At 40.4% G+C, this 21453-nt stretch overlaps 2 protein-coding genes and 1 long non-coding RNA gene across 4 annotated transcripts; 2 read left to right on the forward strand and 1 right to left on the reverse strand.

Moving 5' to 3' along the window:
- The first annotated feature begins 1593 nt into the window (after positions 1-1593).
- LOC112553171 (beta-1,3-glucan-binding protein-like) lies at positions 1594-8850 on the forward strand. Its single transcript, XM_025220219.1, has 12 exons — positions 1594-1813; positions 2045-2125; positions 2288-2413; positions 2636-2766; positions 3555-3629; positions 4364-4424; positions 4954-5115; positions 5245-5322; positions 6220-6331; positions 6728-6799; positions 7034-7160; positions 7677-8850. Exons 1-12 carry the CDS (start codon positions 1711-1713, stop codon positions 7881-7883), a joined length of 1335 nt encoding a protein of 444 aa, XP_025076004.1. The 5' UTR covers positions 1594-1710; the 3' UTR covers positions 7884-8850.
- Positions 5295-7880, reverse strand: LOC112553172. The gene is made up of 3 exons (XR_003096970.1): positions 7683-7880; positions 6172-6298; positions 5295-5431 (listed from the first exon to the last, which is right to left on the reverse strand). It is a non-coding gene; the product is annotated as an uncharacterized LOC112553172 (long non-coding RNA).
- A 5722-nt stretch (positions 8851-14572) lies between the features above and the next one.
- Positions 14573-20467, forward strand: LOC112553170 (beta-1,3-glucan-binding protein-like). 2 transcript variants are annotated; one of them, XM_025220218.1, is made up of 13 exons: positions 14573-14683; positions 14893-15110; positions 15342-15422; positions 15849-15974; positions 16286-16416; positions 17246-17320; positions 17694-17754; positions 18263-18424; positions 18560-18637; positions 18844-18955; positions 19357-19428; positions 19932-20058; positions 20164-20467. In XM_025220218.1, the coding sequence occupies exons 2-13, from the start codon at positions 15008-15010 to the stop codon at positions 20368-20370; spliced, it is 1335 nt and encodes a 444-aa protein (XP_025076003.1). In that variant the 5' UTR covers positions 14573-14683; positions 14893-15007; the 3' UTR covers positions 20371-20467. The 2 variants fall into 2 exon arrangements, with proteins under 2 accessions (XP_025076003.1, XP_025076002.1); XM_025220217.1 differs by having other exon boundaries at positions 14610-15110.
- The last annotated feature ends 986 nt before the right edge of the window (positions 20468-21453 follow it).

A 21453-nucleotide genomic window follows, 5' to 3' on the forward strand; every position in this document is an offset into this window, starting at 1 on the left:
TAGTAAGCACAGGCGGGATTGTCCCTATTTGATTTTGTTTTTTTAATATCCAGAAATAATAATAATAATAATAATAATAATAATAATAATAATAATAATAATAATAATAATGTCATATCAAGCCTTATGAGCAAGATCATGGCGCTTTATATAATATTAACAATACGAAAAATAATATAGGTACAAATATGAAGAAGCCAGCCAAAACGACAGGAAGGAAAAAGGGATCAAGTGAGGAACGGGGGAAAAAGCTACCACATACCAGCCTCGCCTTTTTCTCTTCAAAGTTCCACACTCATGCATAGCAAACACTGCAGATGAGTTCAGGGACAACAACACGGACTTAATTTTGATGAACTTTGAACCCTCGAGGGGAACTTTGTTAATGTCACGATCAGATTCTCAGTTAAAAGAGTATTACAACCTTTAACAAACAAATATCAAGGTAGAGTCAGTTGAAGTTGAATAAAGATACATTTTACTTGTCAAATTTCAGATTCATTTATTTGATTCCCTGTCACGAACCTGTCACTCATGGTCATGAGTTTTTAACTTTCTTATTTAATTACTAAATTTCTTATTAGTTTTTTGGTTAAAGGGGTGCATTACGTTTAATTTAGTTGTCAAATTGTAATGTTTATTTATTTTTATTACCTAAGAGTGCATCTAGCAATGTTTTAAAGCAGCACCTGCACACCTGGGTTTACAACTTCACGACTTTGTGTTGTTGGAAGAGTCTCCCTTGTACCGTCCGCCCACCTGTCAGGTAAAACTCTCAAATGGGAAACAGCAGGAGGGGAAGTGGGTACAAAGCTCGGGTGCAGTTAGGGTGGTCAAGATGTTAGAAGTTGTGATAGCTGGAGCTTTGGACCAAAGAGCAAAACAAGACCAGAGGAAGGTGCTGCAGATTTCTTGTCTGCATCAGTGAGCAGTCGACATGTCGCTACTCCATAAAGCCATAAAGAGCATTTGCAATCCCCCTACTCATTAGTGTAGGTCTGATTTGGTAGGCATGAATCTATGTGTGAATGATGCACGCCTGAAACTGAAAAGAAAAACCAGACATACTCGAGAAAGATGAGAAAAGTTAAAAGACGATTGAAAGTGAGGTGAGGTGCTCGGTAGAAAGGGGAACGATAAAGGTATCACAGTTAATGACCAGTCAGATCCGATTATAAGGACTGGACAAAGAGGGTGTAGAAAACCAATTTTCTACTTCTACTTTAACACAGCAATGGTCTCAGTGTGGTGACACTTGATAGTTGTCCGTAAGTGGCGTAAGATGAGAGAGAGAAAGAGAGAGATCGAAAGAATAAAAGAATTGAAGCGGGGTAGCTTAGATAAGAAGGGTAGCGATAAATCTGTTCTGGACAAAGGAGAACAGGGAAAAAGGTAGTTTTAAGAAGTTTAAACTTAAAACCCACAGAACTTTGTAAAAAAATTCCTCACTTTTCTAAGTGGCTACATACGGCTCGTGAAAACATCTCTCGCTGTTTGATTTTTGCTTTGTATTTGCTATTATCCTAGCAAAGTTGAAAGAAATGGAAGTAAGAATTATCAAAAATTAGTTTCTGAAATTTTGTATCTGTCGCAAGAGGGACATTTTTAGCTGCACCGCGAGGTCTGCCGAACCCTGACCTCAAGAGGCAGGACCCTAAAGAGGCCAGAATCTGATTTCGCCGTCATTCCGAGGGCGACGATCACGTGATCATGCGGTTGTTTCTTGTGCTGGTTGTGGTGACGGCGGTCACCGGGAAAAAACTTCCAGAGTTTTTCCGTGAGAAGGATGGCAGCATTCGAGTTCTGGTGCCAGGTAAGTTGTCTTTGTCTTTCTCTCGGCAGATTTATTAAGGAAACTAAACCATTAACGAATATCAGTGAACAATTGTTTGAACACTTTTTGATCGGTTCAGAGGGAAATGTCTGACGGTAACAGTATCTCGGGCACTTGAAGATAAGGAAAGTAGGTTCATACTGTGCAGGTGTGTGCTTACAGGTATCGCAAAGTTTTATTTTTTTCACTTAAGCAAGAGTGTACTTTTAGATTTGAAGGACAGCCATGATGTTTCTCTTATTGTGGCCAACGAGGATTCCCAGGCGGCACCAGTGTCGCTGACTAAAACAGGTAAAACTTGCGTGTCCCAGCCCCGTGACTGACTTTTAGATGTATCTTATCTATCAGATATTGCCATGTAAATTTAAATGAAACATTAGACTGACAGAGGGGAAGCTATTAAATGAGGGATAAATGAGATATTATTCATCTTAAATTGTTCTTGACCTCTAGATGACGGACAATGGAAGGGTGTTCTCAACAAAGTGAAGACCAAACATGGCGGTGTTCTGAACTACGTGCTCCAGTACCACAAGTTTAACACACTTCACCAGCTTGCGAGGTCTACTGAAGTCTTCAGTGAGTTGTGTTCATCAACATATTTATCCTATTACCCTCGGAAAAACCCTGGACATTTCACTGGTTGTATTGTACCCTTGAGAAGGGGAACAAATTAGAACTCTTTTAGTCAGCAAAGATTTGGCCAACTAAAATAATCGTGGTTTTCAAAAAGGAAAGAAAAATTGACCCGAAAGTAGCTCTGCTTGAGACTTTGTTGAACAAAATCTCATGTTTGCGCAGATTTACCTCAACTTCCGCCAAGTCAACGGTTTTTGCAGAGAAGGGCTACGGTGGTTTTCTTCGACGACTTCAGTTCCGGTAAAGTGGACCCCAGCAAGTGGCAGCACACCATCACAGGCGACGGTGGCGGGGTGGGTGTGACGAGGGTTGCTGACCTGTTAACATCTACTGTAGTTAGTTTGACCTGTAGACAGGTCTTACAACTGACTTCTGTCACTTACTACATTGTCTGATCTTTGGTTATAATTATGTAGCTACTTTATCACCTGTCGTCAGGTATGAACCTTTGACCTGAAGCTATAGCTAAGTCAGCACTTGCTGCCAAGGCCAAAGGAATAGCAATCTGTGCATTTTACACACTTAAGGAGTTCAGTGGTCTGAAAATATAACCTTGGACACAAAACGTTCGTGAATTGATAGATATTTTATCTCTTTTTTGTTTTCCGAAGTCTGCAATTAAGAAAAAGTTAGGGTGTGGTTAAGGTCAAAAGGTGAAGATACTTATCTTTGACATGAAAGCTTCAGTAAGTCATACACAGATCATGCCTGATATTTTCAACATGTAAGTGGGTGACTCACGCTCACACGTACGCACACACACACCCCTACTAACACACATATATATATTCTCTAGTGGCTGACTCACACACACAGATTCTCTCAGAAGAAAGGTGCATGTCTAGAATTGATGGCATCGAAAGCAGACAACAAATATACAGCCTGATTATTTTATGTTTGTAAATATTTATGTTAGGGATGTATGTGCATACATGTTTTGTATTTATACAGCATGCATATGAGTGTACATTATGTTCGTATGTATGCTTGTGTGTATGTTTTGTACGTGCGAATAAATGTTGTGTAGTTGTTTTACATTACACACGTGACTTACTTTCTGATGTTCACGTATTGCTAACAGAATCATGGGTTCAGCATGTACACACCGGAAGCCGCCAACAGCTACGTCAAAGATGGCGTCTTGTACATTCATCCCGTAAGTACGTTTGTACGCTTGTCCGCTGTATTAACTTAGAAAGTCGATTTCAGACGAGGTGTGCAAGATGTTCACTTGATGGGGGGCCAGAAGATGTGTGAGGTTAGGTGGGGGAGAGGTGGCGGGGAAACCTATCACCTAGCAACTCGGTAACTAAGCAGAAGACTGGGAGTAAATGAGTGAACATCGCACAGGGAGGATGCGTGTCCGTGTTCAGTTCATTCGTCGACTTTGAAAACAAAGAAACAAACAAACAATGTAGATTGAAACTCAAGAATAAATGTCACACGGTGTACACTAAAGTGTTTTCGAGTAAACATTGTAAAACTGCTTTGTCTCTTTTCTCAAAGTTGTTCTGAAGCCTGGCTTGTGGTAATATTCATTTAAAGGGGTTCGTTTGGGAACCTTGAAGCAGCACTTACATTTGTACATATGATGCAAATCAACTTCTACATATAAAAACGATTTTAAAACAGGTTTTCTTTTGAACTTCTAAAACGGGAACATATGATAGATATTTTGATTATAGTTATTTGATGAAATATCTGGATCATTTTGAATCTAATTAACCGAGTTTACTAGCGTCAGCTGTTTTCTTTGAGAAATAGTCCATTTAACATCTACAAAATAAAGAGAGAAGTAATGTTTACATTCTTAAAAAAAACAATACTTTTAAGGTATCCGTGTTACAGCAAGTGAGGATGATATAAAAGAATAAAAATCATTTGTTGCAGACGCTCACGGTTGATCGTTTTGGAGCAAATTTTTTAACTAACGGCAACCTGGATGTGAAAGGTTAGTAGTAAATACTTTATGTATAGATACTAGCAAACAGTTTATAAACAATACTTGAGCATTCCTTGTGTCCCTATGTCTACAAAATGCGAAACTGTTTTTAAATGTTTAGAATATTTCAATGGACACATCTGCTATGATGTTATTGCTATCCGCTGCAGAAAGAAACTCAAAAGTTTCTATGCAAGATGGCCGCAAGTGTGGGTTAGTTTACATGAATGGAGAAGCCGACAGAGAAAGGCTGTGAGTAATCAGGAATTGCAGAATGACAAAATCTTTATTTTAGAGAGAAATGTGTTAATTTGGGGTTCAAACACACACAGCCACGTGATATTATGTAAAGAAACAGCAAATGGAGGTAGCGGTGTTTAATATTCAAATATTTATGTGGTAAATAACGCAAAGAAGTAGTGTGTGTGTGTGTGCATGTCTGCATGCGTGCTTCGTTTGTGTATCTATATTATCTAGTAACAACTATCCGGGGTTAGTGTCAAGTGTTAACCTGATGGAAATGATTGTCTGATAATAGCCATCTGGGGGTCCTGCACGGACAACGCAAGAAGTGGCTGCCATCTGCAAGGACACAGCATCCCACCCATCATGTCCGCCAAGCTCAGCAGCACGCAGCACATCCGGTACGGCAAGATCGAGGTCGTCGCTAAGCTGCCGAAGGGCGACTGGCTGTGGCCTGGTCAGTACTTTTTGAAGCATGAATCTTCATCACTAAACATGCATTTTTCATTTGCTTATTTTGACTAGTACTGTTCCTTTAACAGGGACACGTGACCAAAGTGTGTTAACCCCTTGTTGTCCTTTCCAGCGATTTGGATGATGCCCACTGAGAAGCACTACGGCGGGTGGCCGGCGTCCGGGGAGATCGACATCATGGAGGCGAGAGGTAAGCACTGGCCCCGTCTCAGGTAGAATTGTCGACATCAAAGCTGTCTGATGGTGTCTTCATTCCTATTTCAGAGAAAGGTGAAGAGGAGTAGCCTCGACTCCACCTCCTGGAACACAGATGCACATAATTCCTACCACGTAGAGAAAGACGTGAGGTGAACTGCATTTCTGTCCCATACATAGAAAGTCGTTATAGCTTTTGAAAGGTAATAAAAAAAATAAATTATTAAAACTCTCGTTAGATTTGCTTTATCCACACTATTAAAAAATATATCTGTCCGAGAATTTTGAAAAATGTAGGCGAGAAGATTGCGGGACCACAATAACAGAAGAGGGGGATGATGAATGGCTGGGCTGAGTAGGGTTTGAACAGTCAGAAAACAGTCTAGCCACTTTAAACATGGATGCTGCGCAGTAAATCGTAGAAAAAGAGACAGTAGTCATTAATAAGCCATGGGCTAGTAACGTTTGCGATGATGTCACTGTTGTCATGATCGGGTAGAGTGCAGTTAACCAACGTCACACACTTAGGAGGTACGGCGCATATCTGAATGACACAACTGACAGATTACAGTTACTTAACACACCAATAAGGTATGTCACAAACCTCAATGGCACTGACAGATTACAGTTACGTAACACAGACAAGCAGGTCACACCTTCCGATGATACTGTTACCGTTACATCACTCACTGAGGAGGTGAGGAATGACATTACTTTTGTGATGTAACCACTGTTGTTTATAGATAATCCGTCCATTGTCTGAAAAAATCCCGTGCTGCCCCGCTGATACCTTTTCCATAACTTCGCAAGAAAGATCTAGCAAATACTGTCCTCTAATGCCTACCTTACAAATGAGTGGAGAGGAAAAGGTCAAAGTGTGTGTGGTTTGCAGGCAACCTTCACTACCACTCCCCTGAGGGCTGGACGATGGGGGCTGGCGTGGACTACTCCACGGTGCACTATGGGCCTGCCTGGAACAACAAGAAATCCTTTGGAAGCCCCTAGTGAGTACCTTGTCTTGCGATCACTACTTCAGTTCCAACTAAAGTGATTCTAAACGTTCTACTCTTGCATTACAGGACTAGTGGGTGCACTCCACCCCTAATGATAAAGTGAAATTCAATGCAAGATAAATATTTCCCAAGTGTGGATGGATATTCGGCGTAAGAGATACATTTCTATACACGCCCCCGCTAAGAAGGAATACAAAATCACAGACGACAGGATTGTACAGGATATGTTATGTTTCAAGGCTACAGGCAATAGGATAGCTGGTACCATTTGTTAATTAGGTGTGTGTACAAATGTGATGTCACGAATGTGAACTCTTTCCTGATTTTGTTTTAAAAGTTCAAAGTTTTCAGTGTTAAGAAAAAACGAGGGCCTATACTTTGTTTCAGCACTTTAAGAGGAACAACATTTGCTGATGCTTATCATACCTTCTGGATTGACTGGACCCAAAACTATATCAAGTAAGACAACAAACTCATATTTGCAGTATGGTACAAGTTGCATGCACCATGTGCTGTTAATAACACATTGGTAATTATTGGCCGTTTTCTATGTATCAATATTTTTGCCGAGTGAGATGTGCGCTTATGTGGATTCATGTGATTGTGAGGTTGCACGAAGCGAGCATCACAGCAATTGTATGCAGTATTGTCCTTTGAGTGTCTTTATCAACTGGAGGGTCTGTATTTTTCTAGGATCGGCGTGGATGACCACACCTCCATAGCCCACAACACTCCCGCTGGCGGCTACTGGCACGAGGGGCAGTTCTCTGGGACCAACATTTGGGCCAATGGTGGCAAGGACGCGCCCTTCGACAGACCAGTAAGTCAGGACAAATATTTTCATGTAGAAAGTGGTCCGTTTGGTCAAATAGTTAACCTGAAGTTTCATGAACGATTCCGATGTAACTGGCTGTAGGTCTTTGACAGAAGTGGCTTTACAACTGGGTGCAGAACTAACCTTTCGCAGCTGTACACAACAGCAGTGCCCTCACAGTTGCATGACACAGCAGTGACATCACAGTTGTATGACACAGCAGTGCCCTGACAGTTGCATGACACACCAGTGCCATCACAGTTGTATGACACAGCAGTGCCCTGACAGTTGTATGACAGCAGTGCCCTCACTGTTTCGAATTTGTAATTACTCCAATACTAAAAGCTACAGAAGCTAGAAGGTTTTGTGGTGATAACTTTGGTTTTAATACTTTGTTCCACAGAGAAAAAGAAAACAGGAAGTGTTATGTGTAATAATTTTGTTTGAATTATCCAAATATTCAAACGGTCACAAAAATCTTTCGTGAGATGAACAACTTACACTTTACACCTGTCCTCACAGTTTTACCTGATCCTCAGCCTGGGTGTGGGAGGGGCCTGGTTCAACCACGCCAACACCAACCAGCCCTACACCCAGCCCTGGTCAGACGGAGGTTCGGACGCCGCCATGCGAACGGCCTTCTGGGACGCGCGCCATCTGTGGCAGGCCACGTGGCATGGCGATGATGTTGCCATGAAGGTCCGCTCTGTGAAGATGACTCAGTACTAGTGGCACGTGGAGGTACTGGACAACTGGAAAACACTTTAAGGCTTTCAAAAAAATTCCTCAACTGTATGATTTGATTAATAAACCATTGAGAATTTGATTCATGGGATTACGAGGATGTGAGGCGAATTCTGGGCACTGGGTTTAGTTCTTTGGGACCTGTGGTCATCGAGGTCAGAAGATATCTAACGGTTGGAAGAGTTTAACGGTATGTGGACATTTGCTTTCTGTGATGTGGGAAGGGGGAGAGGAGGTGAGGAAGGGAGTGAGCGAGCAAATGTGAAAACGTGTGCCAGCAAACAATGTCAGAGTTTACGAAGAATATTGAGACTTTCAAAAAGCATACCAATACAGAGAACTAGGAAAAACCCACAATACCAAGGGTTAATAATTACAATACTTAGGGTTAAAAATTAAAATACTAAGGAATAATACATTACATTACTCCGTTTTCTATAAGATTACATCACTGAAGGGAGATAATGATGAAAACAGTACAAAGACAAAGAATATTTACCAATCAAGAGTCAAAAATTTTAGTATGGAGGGCTAAACATTGCAATACTGAGGGTTAAACCCTTAGAGCACTGAGTAAAAAAAACTACAGTGCTAAGGGTTATATTGCCACTAGGCTACCACTAGTATCATAAATTTGTGCTTTTAGTAAAAAGACTTGGTACAGACTTGTTTCATGTCTGTTGCTCTCTCATCATGTGAGGTAACTTAAGTGTGTAATATGAGCAGCTCTGAAATAATAAACATCTCTCCAGCGACACAGTCTGTTCCTTTTTTTAGTCTCATCTCTCTCTCTCTCACATACACATGGGTAAGTCAGACATGGTTTAGTCAGGAACTTGCTGTGATCTGTTACGAGCTGCTGATAAATGCAGAAAATGTTCAGTTTGCTGGACTTTGGATGTACTGTATTTACTGTCATGAACTTCGGAATAAAAATACTCTGAATCTGAAAGGAGTGTGTGCCAAGAGTGAGGTGCAGTGTTTTCTGTAAGTGTAATGTTTACTTCTGAAGCACTAAATTGTCTATACAGTGTATGTAAATAAAAGACTCTTCAAACATTTTAACCCAATAAAATGAAGTTCTGAATGACAATAGACATTAGAGATGGCAGTAGATGGCAAAAAGATTGCATGACCATATGTGCATGTAACGAAAAAAGAAATGATAGACGTTTCAGCAAAGATTTTGTAGACAATAACACTTCAGCTGCTTTACTTTTGCAAAATTTGTCACCACTTGATTGACCTCTCAAGTCAGTTGTTTCCATCAAGCATGTCAAGTCATTCAAAACAGAATTTTTTTGTTGTTGTTGTTGCATGTATACATATGCATGTGGAAATTAAAGATGTCTTCAACAGAATTTTGCTTTGAATAAGCGAAGACATCAAACCCTTGCCCGTGCAAATCAGGAAAATTCCAAATTAAACAGATTCTAATCCTGCTGCCATATACACTATCATTTCAGAAACTTAATACACATTGCAACTGGTTAAATCGAATCATACCAGGAGAAGTATTTCATTATTTTACATAAGCTTCATCAATTTTATGTACTTGTACAGGGCTACTGTAGTGTTCATGTTGCCTTTTGCACTCAAAAGAGTGCCACAGCTAGGACCTTGACACTGAACAACTGTTAGAGAAAAAAACATTGAAACATTTCCAACAGGAACAACAATTCCTACAATTAAAGTTTCTTTTTAAAATTTTGATGCTGGTCCGAAGAGAATCATACGTCAAGCTTGCATATATATATATACCCCGCTCTCTGTATATGTGCATCATCTGTCTCTTGCTGTTCAAACATATAACAGGTTGTCATAAATATATATACGTGTATGTCGAGTTGTGGCGGTGGAGGTCACAGAGTTGATTTGGTGTGCTGGCAGACAAAGGTAAGGGTCTAAAAATCGAGATTCGAGGGTTTTTCGCTCTTACGAGAACTGTTCAGACAAAGAGTTTACGTTGTTTACAATCCACAAGCACGTAATTGTTATATTATTTTAATGTCTTCTGTTGTATCATTAATATTTGCACGGATTTCATAAGGACTTCATTGAAAACCGTGTCTGTGCGAAGATTTCAAAAAGTAGCAAGCTCGAATTAAAGTGTGATTCGCTCGATGAAAGCAGTCATTGCTTCATTACTCCGCTTGAGGAGCTTTTGTCTGAGGAGTACAGAAAATCATCGTCTTTCGAATGTAAATCTCATTTCACAAAGAAACCGCACCGTTGTGAAAAACTTCATCATAGAGGACAAATCTGAAAAACTAAAAACTTGCCTTCTGAAACTCCCGCAATATCTCTGAATCAAAGTTGTTGACATCGGCACGGAAATTCTCGTAAGACGTAACCCATCCACCATGGTAAGGCAAGCGAGATAACTAATAAAATAATATAAATTAAGGTTATACTGTTTGCCTCCCCTTGCCTTCACCCTGCTCCTGCAGATAGTAAAGTAAAACCCATGCACGGACCATTTAATTTACTGATCGAGGTCGCTGTTAAAAGCTAAGGGTAGTCCACGTGAAAAATGAGGTGTTAAAATACCCGAGTTGTCAAGACCAGTTTTTGTAAGGGGGAAGGGGGATCATTTTTCTCTCCCCTGCTGCCTGACGTTTCCCGACCCTCTAGGGCAGTGGTTCTCAGAGTATTTCGGACGGCGGACCACTTTACTAAAGTAAAAAATACGGATGACCCCCAAGGGCTAAAATCACTCTCTACCGTGAATTTCAAATTTAAATTGCCGCATTACAATTCAAAACTTAATGTACTTTTGTGACAGAAGTATAGTAATAAGTTTACATAAAATTATATACTTCCCAAAGTTCTTTATTAATTAAAAAGTAAGTTCGATAGTTTTTGATGAGATTAAGGTGATTTTTTTTATGTATCGAGCGTCACTGAGGGGCTCCACTTGTCTAAATGTTGAAGATTAAGACCGGGGGAATAATTTTTGTTGCCTGTTGAGTGTCCTTAAACAGAACAGGGAAAACCCCTGACCGTTTAATTATTTCCGTGCTGTGCGTTAGTCCTGACCAGTCTCAATCAATGATTTATGTGAAACCTGTTGACGTGAGTCTGATTTTTGAATCTTTTTATGTAACGTTTTGGATTGTATTTTTAATTTGAAGATAGTAATACAGTGTATTTAAATGATTGTTAGATTTTTAAGGTGTGTACTTTCTATCCATGTTTTTTAAAATTTGTATTTTATCTTCCTGTGTCTGGTGCTCTGGATTAAACCGACTTTCAAGAGGGTCGGCAACTTTGAAAAGACCGTGCGTCTGGTTTCTTTGGTGGAGCGACGGACTCGACGGCGGAGGCTTCAAAAGCAGACTTGCTTTGAGTCAATTTTAATCAAACACTTTTACCGCTGAAAGAGGGGATTAACTGTTTATGTGTTTTCATCTATAATTAATTAATTTAGTCAATTTGTTTGTTGATTATTTTTAAATATTATATTCATTTCTTAAATTCAGATTTTGTCGAGTTTCTGAATTCTTAAAAAGATATTGAGTACAGTGGGAAGACACAAGAAATGCCAGAAACAAGAAATATTAACAAAGTAAAGATGTGAAATACTTCCAAGGAAGAGCTATTTAGTGCCATAGAAATATGTCCAGTTAGCCTTTGTATTGAAGTATGATTTTAAACTCTGCCAGGAGTGATTAGCGGTTGTTTGGTTGTATTATCCACTGTGTCAGTAACTGTATACTGAATTACATATTAGTGAGCCACCCTCTTAACAGGTGTCAGATGCCAATTGGGAAGAATCATTCGAAGCCGAAGTTGTAAAATATAAACTTGATGCATACACTGTACTTTTCTTGTGAGTAATGGGTGTATGGGTGTACAGCATCTGCTGTGAGACCAGAACAAAGTCAAATGTTTTGCTAGTGGATATTGAATAAAGTATAATTTATTTACCTTTTTTTTTGTACTGTGATATAACACCTGTATGTTGAGAAACTCTGTAAAAGAGTCAGTAAGCAAGTCAAAATGTCAGCAGAAACATCTTCCCTGAACTATGATAAAATAAAGTTAGTATTTCAGCAGTGTCAGTAACAATTTTCTCCTTTTAACTTAAATAATGATAGGTGTATGGTTTGCCTAGATCTTATAAGCCTAAACCTTTACGAGAGCTAAGTTGGTCTCGGCAAACACCCGGCAGTCTAATACATCCGTGGTTTCACCAATGTGCTGGACTACCGCAGAGTCTCCCCGTTATGGACTAAGGGAAACAACCTCATTCTATTGTCACGAAGACGCCTGGAGTTGTATCCCATCGCAAGAAACCGTTTCCCTGTTCAACGATGCGTAATCGGACGAAAGTACTTTCGGTTACGAGCGGGAGATTCAACAGAAAAATGCGCATTAATGAAAAATTAGAAAACAGAAAATATTTTCTCCTTTATTGTCGTTATCATTGCAAGTTCGACAAACCATGGCAGAAAATCGTTATTTTGTTCTGATCGAGGTTAGTGATAATACAGCAGATGGTGTCGCTACAGCAACTGTATAATGTAGAACACTGTTAAGTAACGACTCACATCGACATGACGCTATCGATTTGAAACAGCCAGTCATCAGCTCACACCATCATCAAACTCTCAACATGCTCACAACACCAACACTTAACGCACTGCTCCACGACTAGGCTGGAGGTGTGGGAAGGGGGGGAGACATCTGGACATGCACGAGTAAACAACAGCCACAAGCTGGTCCACACGCCTCGTGACAAGATCTCGTTATCAATCAGCCGGATTAAATTATGACAGTCCTATATAACTACACAAAACAGTTTTGTTTAATAACCACAGTCGAGCTTGTCCCTATTTGATTTTTTTAAATATCCAGAAGAAATAATAATAATAATAATAATAATAATAATAATAATAATAATAGCACCATATCCATCCAGCCTTATGAGCAAGATCAAGGCGCTTTACATAATATAAACTATACGAAAAATAATGATAGGTTAAAAAAGATGGAAAAGCCAGGCAAAACGACAGGAAAGAAAAAGAAATCAAGCGAGGAATGGGGTAAAAAGTGGAGTGCTTACTGACTAACAACTAACTGAACACCACAGAACTCCATTATCCAAGAAGTCTATAAAATCTCAAAAAGGGGAGTGGGCGGTGGAGGAGTGGCGTTGGTGAATGGGGGAGGGGCTGGTGGCGAAAATAGTTCTGTTTAGTTTTTAAAGTGATGAAAAATGTTAGGGAAAACTATCATTTTCATAGAAGGATATTTGCACGAGACCTTTCCTGTGCCAGTAGCTTCCTTTCACCACGCGAGTTTCTCAGTTCACGTATCACGGCAAAGCTCCATTATTCGAGGGCGCATTGGAAGTGACCAGGGAGGGAATAGAGGGCGGAGAGTGAGACAGGGATGGGGTAGGGGCGGCGTTAGTAGAGGGGGAGGGGACAGACCTAAGATGGATCGGACCACATACCAGCCTCGCCTTTTTCTCTTCATCTTTAGTTGGAAGAAGTTTCGCACTCATTCATAGCAAACACTGCAAATGAATTCAGGGACACCAACACGGACATAATTTTGATAACATGTTTCTTTTTGATTGTGACAACTGTTTTAAACTCAATATTTTTTACACTTATGAACTTTGAACCCCGAAGGAACTGAGCTAATGTCATGATCACATTCCCAGTTAAAAGAGCATTAAAACCTTTCACAAACAAACAAGGTAGAGTCAGTTGAAGTTGAATAATATATCTATTTTTCTTGTCAAATTTCAGATAAATTTAGTTAATTCACTGTCAAGAACCTGTGACTCATGGTCGTGAATATTTCAATTTCTTATTTAATTATTAAATTTCTTATTAGTTTGTTTGGTTAAAGGGGTGCATTACGCTAAATTTAGTTGTCAAATTGTAATGTTTATTTATTTTTATTTATTTTATTATCTAAGAGTGCATCTAGCAATGTTTTAAAGCAGCACCTGCACACCGAGGTTTACAACTTCACGACTTTGTGTTGTTGGTGTCTGGAAGAGTCTCCCTCGTACCGTCCGCCCACCTGTCAGGTAAAAATCTCAAATGGGAAACTGCAGGAGGGGAAGTGGGTACAAAGCTCGTGCGCGATTAGGGTGGTCTAGATGTTAGAAGTTGTGATAGCTGGAGTTTTGGACCAAAGAGCAAAACAAGACCAGAGGAAGGTGCTGCAGTTTCTTGTCTGCATCGGTGAGCAACCCACCTGTCGTCACTCCATAAAGCCTGTCAGACGAGTGTTTGAAATCCCACTACTCACGTGTAGGTCTGATTTGGTAGACATGCATCTTTGTGTGAATGATGCATGCCTGAAACTGAAAAAAAACAACCCCAGACATACTTGAGAAAGATAAGAAAAGTGAAGAGAACGATTTGAGGTGAGGTGCTCGGTAGAAAGGGGAAAGATAAAGGTATCACAGTTAATGACCAGTCAGACCAGATTATAAGGACTGGACAAAGACAAATTTTCTACTTCTACTTTAACACAGCAATGGTCTCAGTGTGGTGACACTTGATAGTTGTCCGTAAGACATGAGAGAGAGAGAGAGAGAGAAAGAGAGAGATCGAAAGATTAAAAGAATTGAAGCGGGGTAGCTTAGTGGAGAAGGGTAGCGATAAATCTATTCTGGACAAAGGAGAACAGGGAAATCACCTGGACACAAACCTCTCCAGATAAAAGGCGGCGACACCTGTCTCTGAATCACAATCGTCCAGCGCCACCTAGCGCTCCTCTCTCTGCGCTTTTCACTCGTAAACCGACGAACGTGTTGCGTGAGTGTTTGTAAACTTATTAAGTTCTAAGTGCTGGCCATTTGCACAGCTCAGCAGCTGGTTCGAACATTTTGAAACAATAGAGAAGAAAAAACAAAAAAGAGAAAAAAATCCAGCTAGATATCCACATCGAGATTCTGTACATACATCTACAAATGGAAGAAAGACTTATCAAAAAATAGTTTTTAAAATTTTGTATCTATCTCAAGAGGGACATTTTTAGCTGCACCGCGAGGTCTGCCGAACCCTGACCTCATGAGGCAGGACCCTAAAGAGGCCAGAATCTGATTTCGCCGTCATTCCGAGGGCGACGATCACGTGATCATGCGGTTGCTTCTTGTGCTGGTTGTGGTGACGGCGGTCACCGGGAAGAAGCTGCCAGAGTTTTTCCGTGAGAAGGATGGCAGCATTCGAGTTCTGGTGCCAGGTAAGTTGTCTTTGTCTTTCTCTCGGCAGATTTATTAAGAAAACTAAACCATTAACGAATATCAGTGAACAATTGTTTAAACACTTTTTGATCGGTTCAGAGAGAAATGTCTGACGGTAACAGTATCTCGGGCACTTGAAGATAAGGAAAGTAGGTTCGTACTGTGCAGGTGTGTGCTTACAGGTACCGCAAAGTTTTATTTTTTTCACTGAAGCAAGAGTATACTTTCAGATTTGAAGGACAGCCATGATGTTTCTCTTATTGTGGCCAACGAGGATTCCCAGGCGGCACCAGTGTCGCTGACTAAAACAGGTAAAACTTGCGTGTCTCAGCCTCGTGACTGACTTTCAGATGTATCTTATCTATCAGATATTGCCATGTACATTTAAATGAAACATTAGACAGAGGGAAAGAGGGAGAGAGGTCGACCCCGGCCTCCAGACCTGCGAGTATTATCAATGGCGATAACCATTCCTATTGTGGCAATGTGTAGAATCACTTCGTACTTCGTACGCACCTTTATTTTCTCCAACTCAAAAGATTGACAGGTAGAAATAAAAGTTATATATTTTAAAGGAAACAAAATGGTCTCCTACCAAAAACAAAGTTCCACTGTTCGAATGTTCAAGAAGAAAATGTCCTTTCATACAATACATCTAGATTTTCTTATCAAGAGCTATTAAATGATGGATAACTCGCCTGAGATATTATTCATCTTAAATTGCTCTTGACCTCTAGATGACGGACAATGGAAGGGTGTTCTCAACAAAGTGAAGACCAAACATGGCGGTGTTCTGAACTACGTGCTCCAGTACCACAAGTTCGACACACTTCACCAGCTTGCGAGGTCTACTGAAGTCTTCAGTGAGTTGTGTCCATCTACACATTTATCCTACTACCCTAAAATAACCTGGATATTTCACTGGCTGTATTGTACCCTTGAGAAGGGGAACAAATTAGAATTCTTTTAGTCAGCAAAGATTAGGACAATGTGAAAGTGTCTGAGCAATTCAAAGAACAGTTGAATGCTGGACATTAAAATTAGTAAAGTCCACTGCGAACGTGGAGAGATGAGTGAATGAGAAAATAATCGTGGTTTTCAAAAATGAAAGAAGAATTGACCCGAAAGTAGCTCTGCTTGAGACTTTGTTGAACAAAATCTCATGTTTGCTCAGATTTACCGGAACTTCCACCAAGTCAACGGTTTTTGCAGAGGAGGGCTACGGTGGTTTTCTTCGACGACTTCAGTTCCGGTAAAGTGGACCCCAGCAAGTGGCAGCACGCCATCACAGGCGACGGTGGCGGGGTGGGTCTGACGAGGGTTGCTGACCTGTTAACATCTCCTGTAGTTAGTTTGACCTGTAGCCAGATCTTACAACTGAGTTCTGTCACTTACTACATTGTCTGATCTTTGGTTATAATTATGTAGCTACTTTATCACCTGTCGTCAGGTATGAACCTTTGACCTGAAGCTAGCTAAGTCAGCACCTTCTGCCAAGGCCAAAGGAATAGCAATCTGTGCATTTTACACACTTTCAGTGGTCTGAAAATATAACCTTGGACACAAAACGTTCGTGGATTGATAGATATTTTATCTCTTTTTTGTTTTCCGACGTCTGCAATTAAGAAAAAGTTAGGGTGTGGTTAAGGTCAAAAGGTGAAGATACTTATCTTTGACATGAAAGCTTCAGTAAGTCATACACAGATCATGCCTGATATTTTGAACATATAAGTGGGTGACTCACGCTCACACACGTACACACACAGTCACACACACCTACTAACACACACACATATATATATATTCTCTAGTGGCTGACTCACACACACACACACAGATTCTCTCAGAGGAAGGGAGCATGTCTAGAATCGAAAGCAGATAACAAATATACAGCCTGATTTTTGCTTCATTGTTTTATGAATCGTACGCAAATATTTATGTTTTGGATGTATTTGCATACATGTTTTGTGTTTATACAGAATGCATATGAATGTTCGTATTATGAGTGTGTGTGTGTGTGTGTTTTGTACGTGCGAATAAATGTTGTGCATGTATACACGTTTGTTGTTTTGATTCATGCTCGGAATTTGTGTTCACGTGGTTTTACTTTCTGATGTTTACGTATTGCTCACAGAATCATGAGTTCAACATGTACACACCGGAAGCAGCCAACAGCTACGTCAAAAATGGCGTCTTGTACATTCATCCCGTAAGTATGTTTGTACGCTTGTACGCTTGTCCGCCATATTAACAAAGAAAGTCGTTTTCAGACGAGGCGTAACAGCTGTATGATGCAAATCAACTTCTACATAGGAAAACGATTTTAAAAAAGTTTTCTTTTGAACTTCTAAAGCGGGAACATATGATAGATATTTTGACTAAAGTTATTTGATGAAATTTCTGGAACATTTTGAATCTAATTACACGAGTTTACTAGCGTCAGCTGTTTTTTTTTTTTGAGAAATAGTCCATTTAACATCTACAAAATAAAGAGAGAAGTAATGTTTACAATCTTAAAAAGAAACAATACTTTTAAGGTATCCGTGAGGATGATATAAAAGAATAAAAATCATTTGTTGCAGACGCTCACGGTTGATCGTTTTGGAGCAAATTTTTTAACTAACGGCAACCTGGATGTGAAAGGTTAGTAGTAAATACTTTATGTATAGATACAAGCAAACAGTTTATAACAATACTGAGCATTCCTTGTGTCCCTATGTCTACAAAATGCGAACTTTTTTAAATGTTTAGAATATTTCAATGGACACATCTGCTATGATGTTATTGCTATCCGCTGCAGAAAGAAACTCAAAAGTTTCTGTGCAAGATGGCCGCAAGTGAATAGAGAAGCCGACAGAGAAAGGCTGTGAGTAATCAGGAATTGCAGAACGACAGAATCATTATCTTAGAGAGAAATGTGTTAATTTGGGGTTCAAACACACACAGACACGTGATATTATGTAAAGAAACAGCAAATGGAGGTAGCGGTGTTTAATATTCAAATATTTGTGTGGTAAATAACGCAAAGTAGTGTGTGTGTGTGTGTGCATGTCTGCATGCGTGCTTCGTTTGTGTGTCTATATTATCTAGTAACAACTATCCGAGGTTAGTGTCAAGTGTTAACCTGATGGAAATGATTGTCTGATAATAGCTATCTGGGGGTCCTGCACGGACAATGCAAGAAGTGGCTGCCATCTGCAAGGACACAGCATCCCACCCATCATGTCCGCCAAGCTCAGCAGCACGCAGCACATCCGGTACGGCAAGATCGAGGTCGTCGCTAAGCTGCCGAAGGGCGATTGGCTGTGGCCTGGTCAGTTATTTTTGAAGCATGAATCTTTATCAGCCACCACAAACATACATTTTTCCTTTGCTAATTTTGACTAGTAATGTTCCTTTAACAGGGACACGTGACCAAAGTGTGTTAACCCCTTGTTGTCCTTTCCAGCGATTTGGCTGTTGCCCAGTGAGTGGCACTACGGCGGGTGGCCGGCGTCCGGGGAGATCGACATCATGGAGGCGAGAGGTAAGCACTGGACTTGTCTAAGGTAGAATTGTCGACATCAAAGCTGGCTGATGGTGTCTTCATTTCTATTTCACAGAAGTGATACGAGGAGTAGCCTTGGATACCTTTTCCATAACTTCGCAAGAAAGACCTAGCAAATACTGTCGTCCAATGCCTTCCTTGCAAATGAGTGGAGAGGGAAAGGTCAAAGTGTGTGTGGTTTGCAGGCAACCTTCACTACCACTCCCCTGAGGGCTGGACGATGGGGGCTGACGTGGACTACTCCACGGTGCACTATGGGCCTGCCTGGAACAACAAGAGATCTTTTGGAAGCCCCTAGTGAGTACCTAGTCCTGCAATCACTACTTCAGTTCCAACCAAAGTGATTCTAAACATTCTACTCTTGCATTGCAGGACTAGTGGGGTGCCCTCCACCCCTAATGATAGGATAAAGTTCAATGCAAGATAAATATTTGCCAAGTGTGGATGGATATTCGGCGTAAGAGATACATTTCTTTACACATGCCCCGTTAAGAAGGAATACAAAATAGCAGACGACAGGATTCTACAGGATACGTTATGTTGTCAAGACTACAGCCAATAGGATAGCAGGAACTATTTGTTAATTAGGTGTGTCTGTGTACAAACGTGATGTCACGAATGTGACCACTTTCATAATTTTTTTTAAAGTCCAAAGTTTTCAGTGTTAAGAAAAAGCGAGGGTCTATACTTTGTTTCAGCACTTTAAGAGGAACAACATTGGGTGATGCTTATCATACCTTCTGGATTGACTGGACCCAAAACTATATCAAGTAAGACAACAAACTTATATTTGCAGTATGGCGCAAGTTGCATGCACCATGTGCTGTTAATAACACATTAGTAACTATTGGCCATTTTCTACGTATCACTTATAAAGCTATTTATTATTGATGATGCTACAAATCTCCTTTGTATATCAACATCTACACTTCCTCCCCGGAAAAAAAATTTTAAATGCGATTTATGACAAATTCCAAACACAGAAAATAGAGAAGATCTCCAATTCTGAAAATAAATATATTTTTGTGAAATTGTTTAATGGGAAGAGGGTACCTAAATTTGTTGTTAGCAGTACAGAAATCAAGGACAGCCACTTGTCTTGCGTGTAGTCAAGGAAACAGTTTTGTGGCATCTAGGAATATTTTTGCCGAGTGAGATGTGCGCCCATGTGGATGCGTGTGATTGGGAGGTTGCACGAAGCGAGCATCACAGCGATTGTACGCACCATCGTGCTTTGAGTGTTTTGTCAACTGGAGGGTCTGTATTTTTCTAGGATCGGCGTGGATGACCACACCTCCATAGCCCACAACACTCCCGCTGCCGGCTACTGGCACGAGGGGCAGTTCTCTGGGACCAACATTTGGGCCAATGGAGGCAAGGATGCGCCCTTCGACAGACCAGTAAGTCAGGACAAATATTTTCATGTAGAAAATGGTCCTTTTGGTCAAATAGTTAACCTGTCTTTCGTGAGATGAACAACTTACACTTTACACCTGTCCTCACAGTTTTACCTGATCCTCAACGTGGCTGTGGGAGGGACCTGGTTCAACCACGCCAACGCCAACCAGCCCTACGCCCAGCCCTGGTCAGACGGAGGTTCGGACGCCGCCATGCGAACGGCCTTCTGGGACGCGCGCCATCTGTGGCAGGCCACGTGGCATGGCGATGACGTGGCCATGAAGGTCCGCTCTGTGAAGATGACTCAGTACTAGTGGCACGTGGAGCTGCTGGACCACTGGAAAACATTTTAAGGCTTTCGAAAAATTTCCTTAATTGTATGATTGAATTAATAAACCATTGAAAAGTTGATTCGTGGGATTACGAGGATGTGAGACGAATCCGGATACAGGGTTTAGCTTTTTTTTTGGACTTGTGCTAGCAGCGAGGTCAAAGGTATCTAACGGTTGAAGAGTTTAACGGTATGTGGACATTTCTCTTTCTGTGATGTGGGGAGGGGAAGTGAGCAAGGGAGTGAGCGAGCAAACGCACAAATCGTTCTTGCTTTAAAAAAAAATAAAAAAAAAATAACACAGCAGGTTTGTGACAAAGGTACTGATAAAAATCTGAAAATCGGAAATCGATGACTACCAGAAACGTCGTCAAATGATGCATGTGTTGTAATAATTGATGATTTAACCATTTAAACCTTTAAACATTTACTTTGAGATATTAACTTGCCTGTTTGTGATGCCGAGAGAAATCAGTTTGCTTTAAATGGCGATGTAGATGATCTTTCAAGCCACTTGGAGTCGTCCTTAATCTCCCAGTCTTGACCCAGTTTTATCCCAAAATCTGTTCCTCAATATCCCAGCGGGAACGATTTAGCTGCTAAGTTATCCCCTAGCTGCAGTTTGATGACGAGGTTGCTGTAGTAGTCAAGTTTTTAGGGATAAACTGGGATAAAAGACACTTAAAAAAAAGGGAGAGGTAATGACCAAGTAAGAGGTAGAAATAAATGTCGAGACGGAATATTTGTGTCAATGCTTAAACAATGAAAATAATAATCAGGATGTTTGTGTAGCGTGTGGCCAGGCTCTCCTCACTCCGCAAAACCAGGCATTGACTGTGGAATACAATAGATAAGGGAAGAATAATAAATAATATGTATCCCCTCCCCTTTAACTCTCTCTTACTGAGCACACACACACACACACACACACACACAAATTAATTACTTATAATATCACGCTGGTTGTTATTTATCGATATCCAGAATCGATGACAATCTCATTATCGTGTCATGCACTTTATGATAAAGTCTTATATAGTCCTCATTTTATGTAAGTTCACGTTTC

This window comes from Pomacea canaliculata, linkage group LG12 (assembly GCF_003073045.1).
Source record: "Pomacea canaliculata isolate SZHN2017 linkage group LG12, ASM307304v1, whole genome shotgun sequence".
Classification (NCBI taxonomy): Eukaryota; Metazoa; Mollusca; class Gastropoda; order Architaenioglossa; family Ampullariidae; genus Pomacea; species Pomacea canaliculata.